Genomic DNA, 19,438 nt, shown 5'->3' with positions numbered 1-19,438 from the left:
GGAGTGGAATAATTTCTATTTTTATATCGATCTACACCGATTTGTCTTGAGAAAGAGAGCGGAAATGGAAAAAAAAATCGTTTGGTTTGCTTTCAACACCTCTTCCAAATGGAATATTCCGGCGATGAGTGTGAGACACATCCATTGAGATGAACCGAAACAAAACAAAAATCCTTTACAGTAAATTTACACCCGTGACTCATTGATGTTATTCATAACTGTGGGAAAGAAACTAAAATACCCGTATCTCTGTCTTTTGGACTCTTGATGACTATGGCCTTTTGTGTTGATTGTTTTGTTTTGATGTCGCCGTGTCACAGCCACAATAATCATCGCATTATTTGAAATGAGACGTCGCGATAAACAAGAGAAGCGTATCATCAGTGAATGGAACAGTACAGTACAGTACATCATACAATTGTTTCCTTACACAAAAAGCCAACCATAAATCCATCGATATTAAAACGATCGCATCAACTATAGAATGTATATATACATGGTAGGTCGCAGTATCTCAGTCATACATGCTCACTGCGTAGCACACAAACGAGAATCGAGCGATGAAAAAAAAAACCACGTATATCGTTTGCTCTCTCGTTTGACTCGTGATCGCTGGTATAATGAGAAGTGAGACGCGAACGCGACGGGAGATCACGTAAAGAGAAGAAAATACAAAGCGAATCGGCAACGTTCATTTGGTTTAGTCGCATTTGAGCGCTCGTCGCTGAAAGTTGCTTACATTTGTTGTTTCGTATTTTGCGCTGATCGTGACGATCTTAGCTTTCCGTTCCGACACATACGGTGTGTACAAATATCTTCTATTTTTTCATTGTGTTTATTTAATCTTATTATTTGATTTTTTTTTTAAAGTGTATTATTTATTGCGCGCAATTGATATTCATTGGTGTATTCAATTATTTTGGTGATTTCATCCGATCTTTTTCCTCTTTAGTTCTCTTCAATTTTTTTTTCGGACATCCAACAACTGAACAGATTCCAGTTTTGTTCGCACAATTAGTATCTTTTGTGACGTAATATAAAAGATAAACGATTTTATTTCCGCAAACTATTGCGAACACACTTTTTCGATTATTAAACAAAACGCTTCTGTTATTCGCTTAATCATTCGATTGCGCGTCAGTCTGTTTGTTGTCATCCGACTGTTTACCGAAACAATGTTATTTTTACACTTAAGTAACCTCAAGACGATGAAAGATACTCATTGTATTTTTTTTAATCGAATTTGCAAGCTAATTTTCAATGATAGTTTGTTTCCGTTCTTCTTCCGATTCGGCCAAAAATAAAACTCACTGTCATAGACACACAAACAGAAATACAATCGCATTTGTCTATCTCGCCAAAAATTGCGTTTTTTCTCATTTCTTTTGGTTTGTTCAAACGAATGTTCGGCCAATCTTTTTTATATAATAAATAAATTGATGACAGCATTACGTATGGTCTGGATATTTTTAACGAGTGACACACACACCGCAATGAAAATCGCCTTTGACGGCGAGTCTCTGTCGGACCTGAAAAGTGAAAATGTTTTTCACGTTAAATCGCAACAACAAATTTTCCTCTCTATATATTCTAATTCACCGGTTCTCACTGTCTTATTCACAGATTCACAGCTGAAAACGAACTGTTCGGCTTGTATTTGAGCGCGCCAAAGTGTGACTACACTCAGCATATACTCAAAGCGGTTTACTTCAAAGATTTTGATTTTTGCTAGTTAATTGTTTGACCTAAAAGTGATTTGTTTGAATTCAAGCATCATCGAAGCAATCATAAATTGTTTAAAACGACGAAAAATAAAGTGTTCAATTTCAACAGCAATAAAAAGTTGATCATAGCAAGTGATGAATAGAAAAACGTTCGGTTCAACCAACGAAATTCAGTGAGAGATAGAGCAACCGAAGAAAAAAAAAGGTGAAGAATATCAAAAAAAGAGTGCTAATTTTAAATAGATTTGTGGGTGTAAAACACATACAATTTTAAAGTAAAGTTGTGAACAGCTGAAGCATCTCATCGATTTCGCTCTTTCGAACATCCGAGAACCGAAGGGAGACAGAGAGCGGGCAAGCGCACACACACACGAACAATACGTATATGTGATTTAGGCGTAGCAAATATTCAAATAACTATATATACACAAAAGCCATTTGATACGTCAGTTTTTACGCGTACAAGTGGATATTCGAAAGCAATTCTTTTTCGTCGTCGTCGTTGTCGTCAATTTCAAACGAGAGGTAACATTTTTTTTTTGCATATATCATTTTAACAATATGGATAATTATTTTCTATTCTACAAATCATGTAACACACCGAGGGAAGAGAAAGAGCATGAGCCGAATGACTTAAGTAACTCATAAATGATTGGTGAGGTAGACAAGGCAATTCATAATTGCAAATATTACACATGCGATAATCGCTTCAAGTTATTGCTGGATTGGCAACGCATTTGCTAGGCATAAACACATCTCAAAGCGGTTCAATTATTGACAGCTTTGGTTATGAAATTAAGTGATTGATTTCTCTGTGGCACGAAATTACGAAATATGCTGTAATAGTTTTCTTAATCGAAAACCCATTAATAAAAGGCATCACAATTGGTATTTTGTATGGATTGGTTCAATGAAATGGCTTTTTTAAAACCAATCATCACCTGCTTTCATCTGGTAAATTAACGCGATTCCTCTGTAGAAACCTCCACAAAACGTGTTAAAGTCGAAAAAGTCAGATTTTTGACGAGAGACAGTTAAAAAGTAGAAAACCTCGTGTGCTGACGTAATTTCAACCAAAAAAAATTGAAACAAGCCATTGATTTCTTGATCAAACCATAAATAGAAGTCGATTTAAACAATGGCAATGTTTCACTTCTCCAAAAAAAAAAGTCCACATTTTGAAACTTCTTATAAAAACTATCACACGAGTCACCCGTGCGAGTTGTTCTCTACGGCGCAATTGGAAATAAACAAAAAAATTGTTATACCTGTCATAGTTATAGTGATGCAAAAAGGTATAGACATCTGAAAAAAAAGTGCCGGCTAAATGATTTGCAAGTTAATCAACTGTGAGATCATTTGCATGAAAAGGCGAATCGGTTGAGTTAGTCCAACGACATCCAATAAAATGTATATACAAACACACGTGCGTGATTCGAGCTGAATGTACGTCGTTCGCTTGTGGTGTGAGACAATATCAAGTGTGGCATATGTGCATTTAATTCGCATTAAACCAAAATTGATTCCATTTCATTTGTTTGGATTGGGAATATTTGGATGCATTTTTCGTGTGCAATATTTGTTGGCGAACGGCTAAAATACAGCGAGTCCAGCGATAAATATTCACGGCAAAGTGAAGCATCAATATCGAATGGTAAACCTGTTAGCCAAACACAGCCATATTATTATTATTAAACATATACACAGCCGTGGAATTTTTATCTCGCCAAAAATGTGTAAACATTGACTCGTGTTACATGAATACAATGCGGATGTGTGGTGTATTAATTCAGCAGCATGAGCGAGTGAACGAATAAAAAAAAGCGGCGCACACACAAACTGATGTAGCGGCAACGATAGCAACAACAATAACACATTTGTGTCTGGTTTTGTGCAGCTGGTTTAGATCCAATTAATGGAAAAAAGCGAAACATTTATGGATATTTGACGTAATATTTTTCGGGGCTGTATTCGAGCAAAGCCAAACCAAACCCGATCCCTATATGTTGTCTATACAAAATATGAAATTGCCGGTAAATGTGAGCGATTTGTGTGCTGCCGGATATAGGCTTTGGAGATTCTGGACAGCATACACTCCGTTACGGTTGATCCAATCGAAGCATGGACGAACTGGGTATATCAGTGCATTCATGCATTACGATTTTGGCATTCATCGATTTCGATGCGTACAACTTCATTTGCATCGGTGTTAAAATTGATAGTCTTCATTGTTGTTGCAATGTATTTGTTGTATGTATTGTGACTACCTTAAACAAACTGTCGTAAATTCTTCAGTTGTATGTACAAATTCATTTGGTCGATTGGAATATTGCCGGTCGGAGTGAGCTCTCTTCATCGATACAAAATCGGTCTTTGTGATTTCATTCGCATTGAGCACTCAATCCAATAGCCTCCGACCATATCTACATATATAAGCTCATTTCATCAATACACAAAGTGGTCATTATTTCACGTATTTGGCTATTTTGTATGTGGGACTTTGGCACACACATATAGACATGAATAACAGATAGCGATGGACCAAGAATAGTAATTAAATTGATTAAAATTGCGGTTATCTAGCGTAAACCGGGTAAACCATAAACCATCTATATTTATAGCTATATGGACGGATGGCTTGTGTGTGTGTGTGTGTGTGTGTCTGTGTATTTTTTGGTCATGTTTGACCAATGTGTGCTTCAATGTGTCTATTTGGTTGGCATTTAACTCGATGCTTTAAATAAAAGCGCACTGATACACACATTTCTTGGGTTTGTGATGATGCATTTCAATCATGCCATTATCATTTGTGCCCTGTTTATGTCTCTGTTTTTACCTCAAGCGATGTTCTCTCCGTCTCTCTATCTGTGTGTTTATCTCGAGGCATTCAAACTCTCTACGCTCCGTTTGTTTATTCATTTTCCTTCCAGTCAAATCGACATTCGGCTTTTCGATGTTCGAATCACTCTCGTCCATATTTGCCGATTACTTCACAATACCCACACCGTCAGTCAGTCAGTGTTTGGTTTGGTATTGATTTTGCTGTTAATTTCCAAAATCGAATCAAAAGCTTAATAATTTTAATGAATTCAAGCTAATTATTATCTTTGCGAATGTCATGAGTATACTATACCACAATCAATCATCTTGATTACTCGCTGCGAACCGTCCGAAAAGTTACATCTCTCACAATATCAACGAAATCAGTTTAAATGGATTTGCGATGCTGCTACCGCTGCCGCTGATGTTACAGCAGCACATACAATTGAATTTAAATTGGTCGATGCATTTTCATTTGGCTCATTTCAAAGTTAAATAAATAACATCCAAATCCATTTTGGCTCTTAATCCAAACGGAAAATACACACATACACACACACAGATATATTTTAAAGCAAAATACTTAACGCGCGCGTGCATTTATGCAATGTCAAATATGCACACAATAAAAGCCATTCAATTAACCAAAGCCGAAAATTTATTCATCAATGCATTCAAAATATAGACAACATATTTTGCTCGTTCATTCGCTCTCGATGAATTTCTACGCATTGTTTTTACATGCAATTTTTTTTTCGAACCGCTTTTCCTCCTATCTGCCATTGCACTTTGAAATGTGCTGACGTTGTGTCATCATCGCAAAAATTCCTTCAAAAATTGTTCGGAACGTCAATAAATATTTGATTGAAGAGCGCGTTTTTGCCACGACTCTAATTCGATGTGAAGTTCAAAAACACTAAACATATGCCATGCTGATAAATTGCATTTAAACGGGTTATGTGACACTTGAGTCGTTAAGTGTGTCAATCCAAATGAATTTCATATATTGTTTGTTTTTTCTTCTCGCTTCCTCGCATTTTGCTTCGAAAGTGTGATGTGTGCTTTATTTTGTTGCCCGCGTTCACCATAATCTCAATGATTTGCGAATCGCCTACTCCCGCCCGGTTGATATTGAACAGAGAGCAGTCAACAACACAAAATTCTTTTTTCTCGCCAAAAAAAAAAATATGATTCAATAACCGTCAGTTGGCGTTAGAGTAAATCGCGCAAAAGCGATTGTGTTGTGTGTGTGTGTTTTTTTTTCTTCGTTTTGGGTAGAAAATGTGAGCGTTTTTTGGAACGGTTGATTTTTAGTCAAGAGCCACTCGAAATGACCATAGTGAATAGCACACAGCAGGCAAAAAAAGATAGTGGTTTTACACACAAACTATCCATAAGAAGAAAGAACAAACCAAAAAAAATCAACATGGAGTTTATGTGCGCTTGACGCGCGTTTCATTGTTTGAAGTTCAAAGCCGTGAGATGAGCGAATGAGCGACTGGGTGAGTGAGTGAGGTTTTTCGTTGTTCATGGTTTATTTGGCTAAAATTCTATTTAAATGCGCAAATCCGACTGTCCAATAAATCTGCTTAACTACCCGATGACTCGGCCAATTCCACTCCATCCGTAACACAACGCGGTGAATAGTTTTCAGTTAAATCGTTACGGAAATGCGATTACTCTCTCGTTTCCCTGGTTGGTTGTCGTGTGGTCTGTGTCGCTGATGCTTTGGCTCTCGGTGTGCTTTTGTTAGTTTTGAATAAATCCCGAATTCAAATAATTTCCAAATTCCACATGCATTGATTCAATATGTATATCGGAATTTATGTAATTCCATTGGCAACATCATTTCAGATGGTATTAATTCCAGAGCGGTTATTTCAATAGTGGATTTCATTTTGTGTTGAAATGTGTGCATGCTCTGTCTCTCTCTGTTCCTATTTGTCTCTTCTCTTCACTCAAATAAATCGAATTCTCTTTCTCTCTCTGACCATTCATTCAACTGTCGGATCGAATTCAAATTCAAATTCATCGAAAGCCAGTCGTAAATCTGTACGCTGACACAGCGCTTATCCTCGTCTATTCAATGATGCCATGACATTAAAAGCCGAATATTTATGCAATATAATTGGAACAATTTTTTTGATGTTGAAATTTTTGCATTTCATTCAATTTGGCATATTTTCAATCATTAATAAATTCATTAATCGAGAAATGTACAAAAGAGCTGAACAGAGAAAAAAATCATCCAAATATTATAAAGTTTCACAAAAAATGTGATGTGCAATTTGGAACAAGAGAAGAATGCAAACATTTGAGCTTTGTGGCTCGTGCATATAAATAAATCAGTGACATTAGATGTTGAAAATTTTGTGCGTGGTGTGTGTGTGTGTTCCATGCGGAAAGTGTGTTTCTGATTCAAGTTCTGTTGCTGTTGTTGATTAGCTCGCAGATGATTCGAAAACGACGGCCGCCGAATGAAATCAAGCTGAACAAAAAAGAAGAGAAGAAACGATCGAATCGGTATAATTGTGATGTTACACCCACTTGATTCGACCAAAATAGATGAGATCGTCAATCGAGCTAAACGAATAAAAAAGAAAAAACAACTCATACATATGTATCGATCGTTCGTTACACTCCTCGGGCCCCAGTGCGATGTTCTGTCTCTCGAGCGAACGCAGAGTCAAGATACTCGAGCAAACGCAAAAGCAATGAGCAATATGATGAATTGAGCATGCGTCAAATGCCTTGTACGTTAAACTCATACATCATCGCTTGCTCAGGTCGTCAAATTTTCGCGATTTACGTGAGTAGGATGACTGTGGCTGTGTGCTACCTTGTCTTGAGAAATTGTAAATTGAAAATATTCCATTCATTTCGGTTGTCAACGAAATTGCTAGAATGACAAGCGTCATATGCACCTCGCTTCTGTCATTGAGAGTAAATGGCAGGCGAATAGAAAGTGAAAGAAAGGTGTCGTTGGCACCGGAACACACCTCAGTGAAATTGAATACCTACTAAAAACTCAAACGAATTAATCATATTTGTAGAAAAAATCAATGTAAAAATAGACGGCGCAGTCGGAAACAAATCATCAGCGATTTATTCAGTGTGTTCTGTTTTATTGAGTCATAATTTGTAAGCCATTAAATAGATTCAGCATGCGATAAGTTGTTTATGTTCACTTCGGAGCATGCACATTTTATGGGGCTTTCAATGTGAGGCGTAATTTAAATGATCCGCTCAACAAATTAGTATAATCATCCAAAAGCGAAAAAAAATACAGCACAAAACACACACGACGATTGACCGATTCTGTGTCACGATCTCATTATCAACACTACACTTCATTTGCAACGATGTGGTTTTTTTTCGCGTTGGTCTCTGTTTTTCTTGCTCTCTATCCCGTCTCTTCTCTTCGCCTTCTTCATTCTTTAGTTTTTTTTTCATTCTAGTTTTTTTTCGTTCGTCATTGACCTTGAGGTTCGCTTAATATTTGGCATTTATATGGCCAACATATGCTAAACGCCTTAAGCGCTCGCTAAATATCATACAGACAGAGCGTTTTAGCGCTTGTGGTCAATTGTTTATTTAGTTTATAGTCAAACACAATCACTTCACACAACTCTCTCTCTCTCTCTCTCTCTCTCTCTCTCTCTCTCTCTCTCTCTTTCGGCTACAATGACACACACACGGATGATGTAGGCAACTCATGCACTTCTTGTTTTGCTCTCGATTTGTATACAGTTTTTCTTTTCTTTCCGCAATGGCTTAATATTTCGCTGACAGCTCAATAAATACTCGTTAAATAGGCCGCATGCATTGCGTCTGCCTTTTCTTCATCTTTAATGTACTCCTTCGTTTCAAGTTTGTTTATCTTTTTTTGGCAAAGTCAGTTGATGCATTTGGCAGCGATACACGCACTTGACAGCCGTTCGCTCGTAATTGATTTCAAGTGCAAGCAAACGGTTGCACGTGTTTATTGTTTTAACACGACTTAATCAAATCATTTTCAAAAGAAAAAAGACCACTTCAACTCAGTGAACACGTTAAAACATTCGCAGCCAACATTGTTGCCCCAACAACGATGGCTTTCGATGAATTCGATGGCAAATTAAAATTTATACTGTAAATTGCGTCCAATTACAGCACCAAAAACATTATCACAACAATTAGACCATTATTTGCAACTCCAGTTCCATTTTATGTGGTATTTATGTTTCATGTTGAAATTTTCGCATTTTCTGTTTTATTTAAGCTGATGTTTTTCTGTACGTCGTTTTTTCTCGGTTTTTCTCTTTCTCTCTCTCTCGGCACAATGGCATTGTTTGCACTTCGAGCGGTTGTATCAACGGAGCCCACGCTCTTTAGTGCCACTCATTCGATGCGAGTCTTACAAGTATTTCTACATTGTTATCATTTCCAATGACTTCATAATTTTCAATGTAAACGCAAAAGTTTTGCCGTTGTGTCGTTCGTGCCGTGTATCTCTGGGAGTTTAATTTTCCTTAACCTGTCTTCGCAATGTACTGTTGAGTGTGGCAGCATCTTCAATGCGTTGCTAACACAATGAAGACAATCGAGTTTGTCGAGCAAATGAACTCTCCATTTCGAGAGTAAAGTAAATTCTATTTCGAATCTTACTTAAAATGCTACAGAAAATTTAATGGAGAGAAGGTAAAATGACTTGAATTTATGAAATGGCCGAGAATGAGAAACTAAAACCGAAATAAGCTTCATTTCGTTGATTGATGGTCTTTTATTTTAGCAAAATGATTGATGTTATGCTTGTAATACCTAATTGATAGAGCATAAAAAATTCATTAAATCCATTTCGAAATCCTTCTGCCACTTCAATCGATTCGGCACATTAGCAATTCAGTTGGCAATATGTAAAAATGTACCGAATTTTGCTTATCCATTACATTGCAAAATCAGTCACAAAACTCATTAATATTCGGGAGGAAAATGAAGGAAAAAGCTAAAAAAAAAAATGAAAAAAGAAGACAAAAAAGATAAAAGAAGGAAAAGGAGAAAAGAATTCGCAAAAACCGAAATGAAAAATGAAATTGTCCAATTGGAAAAAGTCCATTTGGAAAAAATGCGGCGAAAAGAAAACAAGACATCATGAAGACTGTATATTTTTCGCGATGCAAACGAGACGAATATTCAAAGTAGAGAGACAGAAAACCGTGGATAAGAAGAAAATATACGTCACAAGAGACTCTCTTTTTCTCTCTATCGTTCACAAATGATCCGAAAATGAGGGAAAAACCGAAAAAAAAAATTGTACAAAAGAAAATGATTATTCTCTTTCAGTTCGATGTTTTTTTTCTTCATTTCTTCTATTCTGCCGACGGCTTGAGTGTTTGTTCGCAAATAATTTTTCATATTTCCTTTGGTGTTTGGTACTCTATGTCGTGCGATTTCTTTGCGCTGACGTTTGTCGTCTCTCATTGAGCGAGAGTGAGAGAAAGAGATTGTTTCATTCAAATCGAAGCTATTTTTACCGACGTCAGCTTGCGAAAGAGACAAGAGAAAGCGACGAAAGAAAAACGAATCCTCAAAATGAAAAATAAATGGATGCGATTCATTGTTGCTGTCATGTTTTAAAATCGACGTTAACGATAAATTGTTATGAAAAGCAGCAAACTTTGCATATTTGGAAATGTAAATTGGAAAATAAATTTGTTTTTAAGCATGCGAACCGTTGTCACATGAAGAGAACGAAACAAGCGATGTATATACACTCGGCAGTGCTCATGACGACCGGATCGAGTATCAAATGGGAGAGGAAAAACCCGAAAACAAGAATAACAATGAGAACATGCTCAAGATTTTTCCTGCGAAAATGTCATTCACGACATTCACTCTCATTGGAGATTCCTTTTTTTCTTCTTCGAAGAATGAACGAGTCTAATGAGGCACGTACTCTACCATGTAGCCAAGCCACACACAAAACATTTCAACTCAATTTGATATGAATTTTACTGTGGATTTTTATCTAAATTGAAGCGCAATTCATTCGGACACATTATTCATCGTTTGGTAAAGCCGCAGAGTGAACAAGCAAGCGGAGGAACCACCGGAATCGTGAACAATTAAAAATGAAAGACCGGTCGCTGGTACATTTGAATCGCAAATTCGATGAACGAACTTCATAAATTCTTCAACGACTTCTGATCGAATAAACATGTTACTGGTCGGATGTCGTTGAACACAATCCTTCGTTTGCAAATATTTGATTAGATCGCGAAAAAAATCCCCCTCAACAAAAACTGCCAAACACAAATGAATATTAATGTGATGCCGGTGAATATTTAAGCGACAAGTTCGAAAGCTCAATTAATGCCAACCAATTAAATGACTCCGTTTTTCACTCTTTCGAGGGTATTTCCAATGGTTTTGCTAGGATTTTATTTTCAGCTCTTTGCTTCGCAAATTCGAATGAAACAACATTTATTTTAAATTTTATTTACTTTTAAAATTTCACTTCGCAAAATGCCACTCAACGTGAGGTTTGCGTCATATCGGCACAGTGAATTGCGCAATTATCAATTTATAAATCACAACACAACGAATTCACGACTCAGGACTTTGCCAAAAATGTATGTTCCATGAAACACATTGTTTATTTATAACACTGTCTATTCAAACGAATCGACCGAGTTTGTTGTGCGATAACAGTTGAATGGAGGTTTTTTTTTCCACTATCTCTTTCTGGCAACCATTCCCAATGAATATTTCACAGTATATTTTCGATAGCCATTTTAATGCAGCGATGTATTCACTAAATTGCAACACAATTTTATCTCTTCTCTTACTCGCTTCGTACATTGTGCAAGTTGACAATAACTCAATTTACGATCGTAAGAACCACCAATGAAACGATGCCAATGTAAGACTGAACCGAATAGAAATGCTCAATAAATCGCTCAAAAAAAAGAGAGAAAATAAAATGCAAACATGCTTATAAATAGAATGAAATCGGATTGAGTTTCGTTTCCGTTTCTCTCTCTCTCTCTCTCTCTCTCTTTCTCTCATTGATATTGCAATGAGAACGTAAACAATTTGAACATTGTACATGTACATTGCACATTTTATTTGGCGTGTTTTGTACTCCAACAATTTGGCCGACAGCCAGTTCAGAATCATGCTGGCATGGCTGCGACTGTTATTGTTGCTGTTCAATCGGAAATAATCGGGCGCATCTCGCATTTCAATTTCAGCATTGTGCGAGTCTCTCTCTCTCTCTCTCGCTCTCTTTATCTCGCTCATTCACCGACCGAAAAGATTAAATTTTACGAATGAAGAATTCAAAAACAGATTCACTCATGACATTAACCTAGTTGCTAGCGACCCACATTCACTGTTGTGAATAATTGTGCTTTGCGAGACAACAGTTGAATTAATTCAATTTTGCTGCTCTCTTTTTCTCTCACACACGCACACAGATAAACCACCAAAATGGGAAAAGACTACTATAAAATTTTAGGAATACCGAAAACGGCGAAGGACGATGAAATTAAAAAAGCCTACAGAAAAATGGCACTTCGCTATCATCCGGACAAAAATAAAACCATTGGCGCGGAAGAGAAATTTAAAGAAGTGGCCGAAGCGTACGAAGTGCTGTCCGACAAAAAGAAACGTGACATCTACGACAGATACGGTGAAGAAGGATTGAAAGGCAACCAAGGTAAGACAATAAATACGCTTGCAATCAATGAAAAAGTGTACACTTTACGAATTGATGGAACACGTTACTTCAATTTTTAACAACTTGCTCTTTTCAGGACAAACAAATGGCGGCAATTCAAACTTCACATACCAATTCCACGGCGATCCACGTGCCACCTTTGCACAATTTTTCGGCTCAAGCAATCCATTCGCATCGTTCTTCGACATGGGCGACAATTTGTTCGAGAAAAACGTTTTCGATTTGGACACAGACACAGATTTCTTCTCACCGTTTGGCGGTTTAGGATCAAGACATGGACTTGGCGGTGCATTTAGGTAGGTTTGCAGTGGTTTTGAGAAAAAAAGAGAATTGGAACATGTTGAAAAACTAATTTTGAACTGTGAAACTTTTCGAACCGAGAATTTTTTGTTCCTTGGACACATAGTTGGAATTTCGGAAATGAAAATTTTAAATTGGATTTTAAAGAAATAAATTCAAAATTACTCGTTCATCGTTAAGTTCATTTTTCGACTCAATTTCCAACCAAAGTTCAAATTTCACATTGAAGTAGCCAATTTGACGTATGAAACAATAATTTACTTTAATTCAAACAAAATTGATGAATCTACTCCGTATTTTTCATTTCTCCCTCCTCTCCACTCGTTATAGATCACATTCATTCAACGTACATACACCCAAAAAAGAGACAAAGACGCAAGATCCACCAATCGAGCACGATTTGTATGCGACACTCGAGGAAATCAACAAAGGCTGTGTTAAAAAGATGAAAATCTCCCGGCGAATACTGCAAGCGGACGGAACGCCGAAAAAAGAGGATAAATTGGTGAACATAGCGATCAAGCCGGGCTGGAAATCTGGCACGCGTGTCACGTTCCAAAAAGAGGGCGATCAAACACAAGGAAAAATTCCAGCCGACATCGTCTTTGTCATTCGCGATAAGCCACATCAACTGTACAAGCGAGAAGGAAGCGATATTCGATACACAGCCCGTTTGTCACTTAAACAAGTAAATTTCTAATTTATTCGCCAATCGTTAGCGAAATTCCAAAATTGTCCGAAGAACAGCAGAATGTTGTCTAAGCCAACATCTTTCTTTGCGACATTTGCATGAAAATGTGTGAAGTGGTTCGTTTTTTGGTCAGGCCAGCCAATAATTCGACCTCGTTTTTACCAAATATGACAGACCATTAGATCATTTCGGTTGAATGATCGTTTGCGTACCATCGCCACTTGCGCGCTCACGTAAAATTGGCCATTTCATTTTATGGCTCTTTGATTTGAATATAACAACACTCAAATCTTGGAAGCGTGCACGTCAAAATATTCAGCGCGTGTAAAAGAGAGACACAAATTTGTCGAAAAAAGAATGGATTTTTGAACGAGATATTGTTTTTTTTTGGTTATAGAATCCGCTTTCAAATCGAATGAAACACAAAAGCACTCGCTTGTCACAACAAATCTCGCCATCCGACTTTCAACTCAATTTTGTTCGAAAAAATAACAATACACACCAAAATTGAATCCATTTTTTTCTGCTTCAGTGAGAAAAAAAGCAACAACCACGACAGCAAAAACGACAGAGTCATTTAATTATTTTTTATTGGTTGAAAACAATGTTGGTTACGTGTGGTAAATGGAATAAACAATACACCGGATGAGTCATTGCCGACGAAGCGCGAGACTCTCTCATGGCAGATTAAATGATCGATAAAGTCACGGTATGACAAGAGCAAAACAATAAAATTCGGTATCGCAATCGGCATGTCATTCCGATCGAATCGTGTGTCGATAAAATAAAAAAAAATGAATTGCGATTGCTTTTCTTATAATTATAAACGGATTTTTAAATAGCAGATTGAGTTGGTAAATAATCCAGCCACAGCATTGACCATTAAATCGTTCATCGCAATTATAAACTGTAATGCAATTATAATTTACGTGAAATTTATTTATATTTGTGGCTTAAGAACGGCTTTTTTTCAAAAACGGTTCAATCAATTTTGTTTACGTATGCATTGGGTTATTTTTTTTCTGATGCTGCCACATCGGCCGTGCCCATCATGATTTATTTTCTTACTTCGTAGAATTATTGTCGCCAATTCTATCCATTCCCAAGTGGTTTGTCTCATTGCTCTGTGCGCATAAAAAGCGAAGAGAGAAAACAAAAAGAAAACCAATGACACCAACAACAACAGCGATAAAACTTCAGTAATCGAAATATTCTGAATGCAAATCGCCGCATCGATCGCTTAAAAAGCGAAGAAGAAGAATGTGAACGGGGAAGCGGTTCGCAAAAAGTGCCGTTTGCAAAATAGCTTTTTGCCGTTTTTATCTCTCTTGTGCTCTCAACTTTTGTCGCATTCTTTTGTAGGCAAGCGAGCGAGCGAGCGCCTTTCTTAGCAAAGTGATTCAAAGAAGATTGTTTCTTCTCTCTCTCTCTCTATCTCTGCTCATTCTCATTTTGAAGAAAAAAAGTCGCTAATTTGTGTCTGACCATACGGAAAATATGAATCTGTCATAAAATTGTGATTCAGCCGCATCAGGCTGCCATTCAGTGTCTTCCGCCTTCCAAAATATATATTATTATATCGATTAAATTGCTGTAATACAGCACTAGGCTCTCTCTCTCTCTTTGTGTGTGTCGGCTGGTTTTTGTGCTGTGCAGCCGCGCATTTATGGTAAAAATAGCCAATTCAATTTTTATTGTCATGATTGATGATGTACATAAATGGAAATGATGGCCTGTAGCTGTGGAAATCGATTTGTTGGGCATGTCATTTGCTTGAACCAGCGCCGCACATGCAACTGAAACAAAAACCAAGAAATTTTGCGCTAAATTCGATGAAAATGAAAATATTTTTCGCTCCCGTTGATTGTAAATCTCATGTGAATTTGGTTTCGATTCACGATGATTTTTTCTTCGTTTTACGCATTTTTTCACGCATGTAAACGAGATTCTATTTTGTATACAACACCAATAAATCAATTACATCGGAAATATTTGAAACAAAACAGCAATCCAAAGGAAATGAACAACGAGATTCATATCGATTCTGGTCACATCATCATTGGCTGTTGGTTGCTTTCGTTTGAAATAATCCCCGAAATAAAATGAAAATTGATGACCACAGACATAGGAAAAAAATACCACCACCCGGAGAATACTGTTTTCATTTTAAATTATTCAATCGTGTATCTTTGTGGTAAACTTCAATCGAACACGGTGCGGAGTTTTTTTCTGGCCGCTCTTTGTGTGCCATGTAATTGCTGTGTATTGCATTTCATTCATCATTTGCCGTTAACCGCGACATAAAATTTAATTCAAAATGAGTACAAAACATTAATTTCATTCGAATGCATTAAAAATGCGACGTGCGAGAATGCAGAAAAAAGAACGGTGAGGGGCAGAGAGAGAGCGTGGTGCAATTCTGAAACCATAATTTATGCGTTTTACATATGTGCGAACACTACGGCCAGCGGTCAGCACAAATAAATCCACTCGACGGAATTTATCAGCCACATCGATTGCGCGCATTCGACTCAGATTTTTTTCCAATCCTTTTTTTTCAATTCCTTCACGGATTTTTTTCCTGCTGCTTTTGTTGCTCAAAACGTTTTCTATATGTAAGAGTTATTTCAGGAATTGATAAAATGCGGAAGATAACCAAATACACACTGACATTTGAGTGATTTTAATTAATTTTTGCGACAGGAACGAATTAATACATATCGCATTTGGCCGATGAATCGAAAATGGAAATAATTGCACACTGACAAATTGGTTTTCAATAAGCTGCTTTATGGACGCATCAACTTTTCTCTCGTTCCGTCATAAAATAGCCATAAAAGCGATATTTTTTTCTTGCCGCGATGCTAGCGCACATTTATGGGTTTCATCAAAGTGATGAACATTTGATGAAAATCGGATATCTTCATCATGACGTTTCAAAATGTTTAAATATTTACATATCCAAATTTGAGTCATGATGCGCCCCGACAAAATACGGAGCCTCAAACAGTTTCTGTCAACACATCGTCGAATTCTCTTCCGGATCAAAAGAAAGATGAAGATGATGACGTCTTTCGCAAACGAATATAGAACAACAACAATCTCGATATAGAATCATTGGCATCGGTTCAAATGTCGATATCGAGAGCTAAAATTTTTAATGACGTTAGTTCAACGTGAAATCGGCACTAATTGGCTCAAAGTCATTATTCGTTTGAAATGCAGCGCCTTTCGATTTGTGTGCTCGATTTTAAGTTAATTGAACTTTTTTAGTTCAATTTCAACTTCATTTTCAGTTCAATTCTCGATACACGTCAAACAAAATGCCGTCCGTATTTTTCCCAATTGCACTAATTCCATTTATCACGAAGCAAAATTGAAAATGTTGTTTAAAACATCAACACTTCACACGATGACGTTCTCTATCTCTATTCAATGGAGATGGCAATCGAAATCGTTCAATTTTCGAATTAAACTGATAAACATTTTGTCGGAACGCGCGCTTTCGCGAAATATTTTCAATTAATTGAAATTATTGATCGAATTTTGGGGTAATTCCATTAACGCCATGAGCAAACGCACACAAATTTATATTCTAATATCATTAATTAGCGCATTTAATTAACTGCCGTTCAAGCACCACCAATGCGAGTGAGGCATTTCCAATTCTGAAAATTTCACGCACCAAATGATTAGGCATTAAAATGGTAGTGAAATAATCATTATTTTTTCTTCTCTGTCCCATAATAGATGCGCTGGTTTCATCAAATATTTAATATGTGCTTGAAAATTAATTAATTTGTTCTCTTTTTTTTTTGTTCGCACATTTTGCGTACAAAATCACACTTTTTTTTTCTCGTCAATGTAGTAAAATATTTGTTGTGTGGGTTGTTGTTATTTTTTCTGTTGAAAATATGTGAGCAAGTGTCATTGGATGTAGACACAATTTATAGTTGTCAGTTGGTTTTGGCTGAAAAAGAAACAACCAAACGCATTCTGTTCGGACGACACTATTCATTAGCGGGGCTGTTTTAGTTTTGATCCTGTTAATCCTTACTGATTACATGACTTTTTTTTTCTCTGTTCCATAGGCATTATGCGGTGTGGTGTTTGAGGTTCCAACGTTGGTCGGTGACAAACTGCGGATTAGTACGATGCAAGAGGTGATCAAGCCGAATACAGTGAAACGGATAACTGGATATGGTTTGCCATTGCCAAAGGATCCATCGAGAAAAGGCGATATGCTCGTTGCCTTTGACATCAAATTCCCCGAAAAGCTAACCGCATCGGAAAAAGAACTGCTGAGTGATGTGCTGCCATCTATTTAGTTCAATTCATACACTCAATCACAGAGCATTAAAAACAAAAGAAAAAAAAACACTTAGAATTAATTAAACAACAACAATCAAAAAAAAACATACAAAAAAAGCCATTTGATTAGCCCCACAACGAACAAACAACTCAGAACATCAACAACAAAAAAAGCGCACAATCGAAATAGAATTAAAAGTTCAGGAGAACAACAACAACAACAAAATACGTGATCCATTAGCAACAATCAAACCATGATGAATATATATCCGTCATTCATTGCACACGGTACATGCTGAATTAAAATGCATGCAATTTTGCCAAAGCGGACGATTGATTTTTTTTTTCGCTGGTTCGTTTTACTCGCTTTTCAATAAATGATGAAAATTAAACTGCAAAGTAAAATAAAAGTTTGTGTGTGTGTGTGTCGTCGCGAGCAAAAATTTGATTTTTTGTTTTCGCTGGGTCTGGCATCGACACATAAATATGTAAATAGGCAAAATGTACGAATTTAATTGTAATGAAAACATCTCCCACCCTCTGCACTGCCTGCGTCCGCGCGTGCTACACTGTACAATCATTCGAAATCACACTCGCATATTTTTGTTTCGCTGTAAATTCGATGCTTTCATGTGGATTTGAATGGATATGCTGGCCAAGTGTTGATGGTTTGTCAAATTCGACCAGTTTTTTTTTTCTCTTCTCTCGGGTGAATCCGTGTGAGCCGATGCAACTGGGAGCTACATTAGTACCAGCCACCGCTGGACATGAGCGCATGTATATGTGTGAGCCGATTTTCTGTACTAACTTGATGTCACAACAGATGACAACCAGTTTAGTAAATTGAGAATATGTTGGATCGCTATTTTTTTGCCCATTTTCGTTACTTTTCCTATATACTGAGTGCTAAAACAAACAAAAACTGAGTGCTATATGATGTACTGCGTTTCAAGATGTCATACGGATAACAAGTTGATTTCATGACCTTTTTTTCTCTTTCGACTGTTTTTCCAATTTACTCCCATGCGCGCGCTTCACTCGCTCTCCCTGGACGAGTGAGTGAGTTTTTTTTTTTTTTCAATTTCATTCGAAACGCAAACGAACTTTTGATTATTTGTTTTATATTTTGATCAAACGGAATCAACTAACCCCAACATGATGAAGAATAATTTTTACAATTGCAACACAAATTAAAAAGCAATCTAGGCATTAAACAAATGATGGAACGTAAACTCTTTTTTTTGTGTGAACAAACACACACACGAAATAATTCGTAATTAATTTAAATTATATATTAATAATAATTGTACGATTGTAACGATGTAACAATAACAATAAAAACTCGGATAATATTCAAATGGGTTTTTTCGTTTCATTTTTTTTCTCTCTTTTGTTCGCTGCATGCAATATTCAATTGACTGGTTAATTGTCATTTGAGGACCTCATTTGACTGTTTCGCAAATGACACATCATTATTTAATTGAATAATTTTTATGATGGCGAGGAAAAAAATTGCGAGTGGAAAGGTACAAATTGGCTTTTTGCTGAGTTTTTTTTTACATCATTTACAATTTAACAGCAGCTGAAGGAAAGTTTCCGGACGAGAAATAGTACAATTTGGATGAATGAGTAATTTCAAACGAATTTTCGCCGAATATGTTTGTCAATCAAATATTGCTTGTTTTCGGAAAACTACAACATTTTTTATAGACAAAATTATCAATTCCATGAATCCACTTCGAAATCATTAATTTTGTTCATTTCGAAATGGATACTTCGTGCAAGTGTTTGTTTACAATGTAATCAAATTTAGATTCAGATACAGAGCAAAACAGTTGTTGAATACCATTGAAATACGTTTTTGTAAATAAC

General features: G+C 36.6%; 1 protein-coding gene across 2 annotated transcripts; it reads left to right on the top strand.

Moving 5' to 3' along the window:
* The first annotated feature begins 646 nt into the window (after positions 1 to 646).
* On the top strand, positions 647 to 18,924 carry LOC129567023 (dnaJ protein homolog 1). Of its 2 annotated transcripts, XM_055443476.1 has the most exons (6): positions 647 to 801; positions 1,624 to 2,249; positions 12,002 to 12,243; positions 12,341 to 12,560; positions 12,895 to 13,252; positions 17,347 to 18,924. In XM_055443476.1, the coding sequence occupies exons 3-6, from the start codon at positions 12,015 to 12,017 to the stop codon at positions 17,581 to 17,583; spliced, it is 1,044 nt and encodes a 347-aa protein (XP_055299451.1). In that variant the 5' UTR covers positions 647 to 801; positions 1,624 to 2,249; positions 12,002 to 12,014; the 3' UTR covers positions 17,584 to 18,924. The 2 variants fall into 2 exon arrangements, with proteins under 2 accessions (XP_055299451.1, XP_055299452.1); XM_055443477.1 differs by lacking the exon at positions 1,624 to 2,249 and having other exon boundaries at positions 673 to 801.
* The last annotated feature ends 514 nt before the right edge of the window (positions 18,925 to 19,438 follow it).

This window comes from Sitodiplosis mosellana, unplaced genomic scaffold (assembly GCF_009176505.1).
Source record: "Sitodiplosis mosellana isolate CC-2019 unplaced genomic scaffold, AAFC_SMos_1.0 Smas_scaffold_5, whole genome shotgun sequence".
NCBI lineage: Eukaryota > Metazoa > Arthropoda > Insecta > Diptera > Cecidomyiidae > Sitodiplosis > Sitodiplosis mosellana.
The sequence above is the reverse complement of the archived record's forward strand: the minus strand, read 5'-3'. Positions and strand labels throughout refer to the sequence as shown.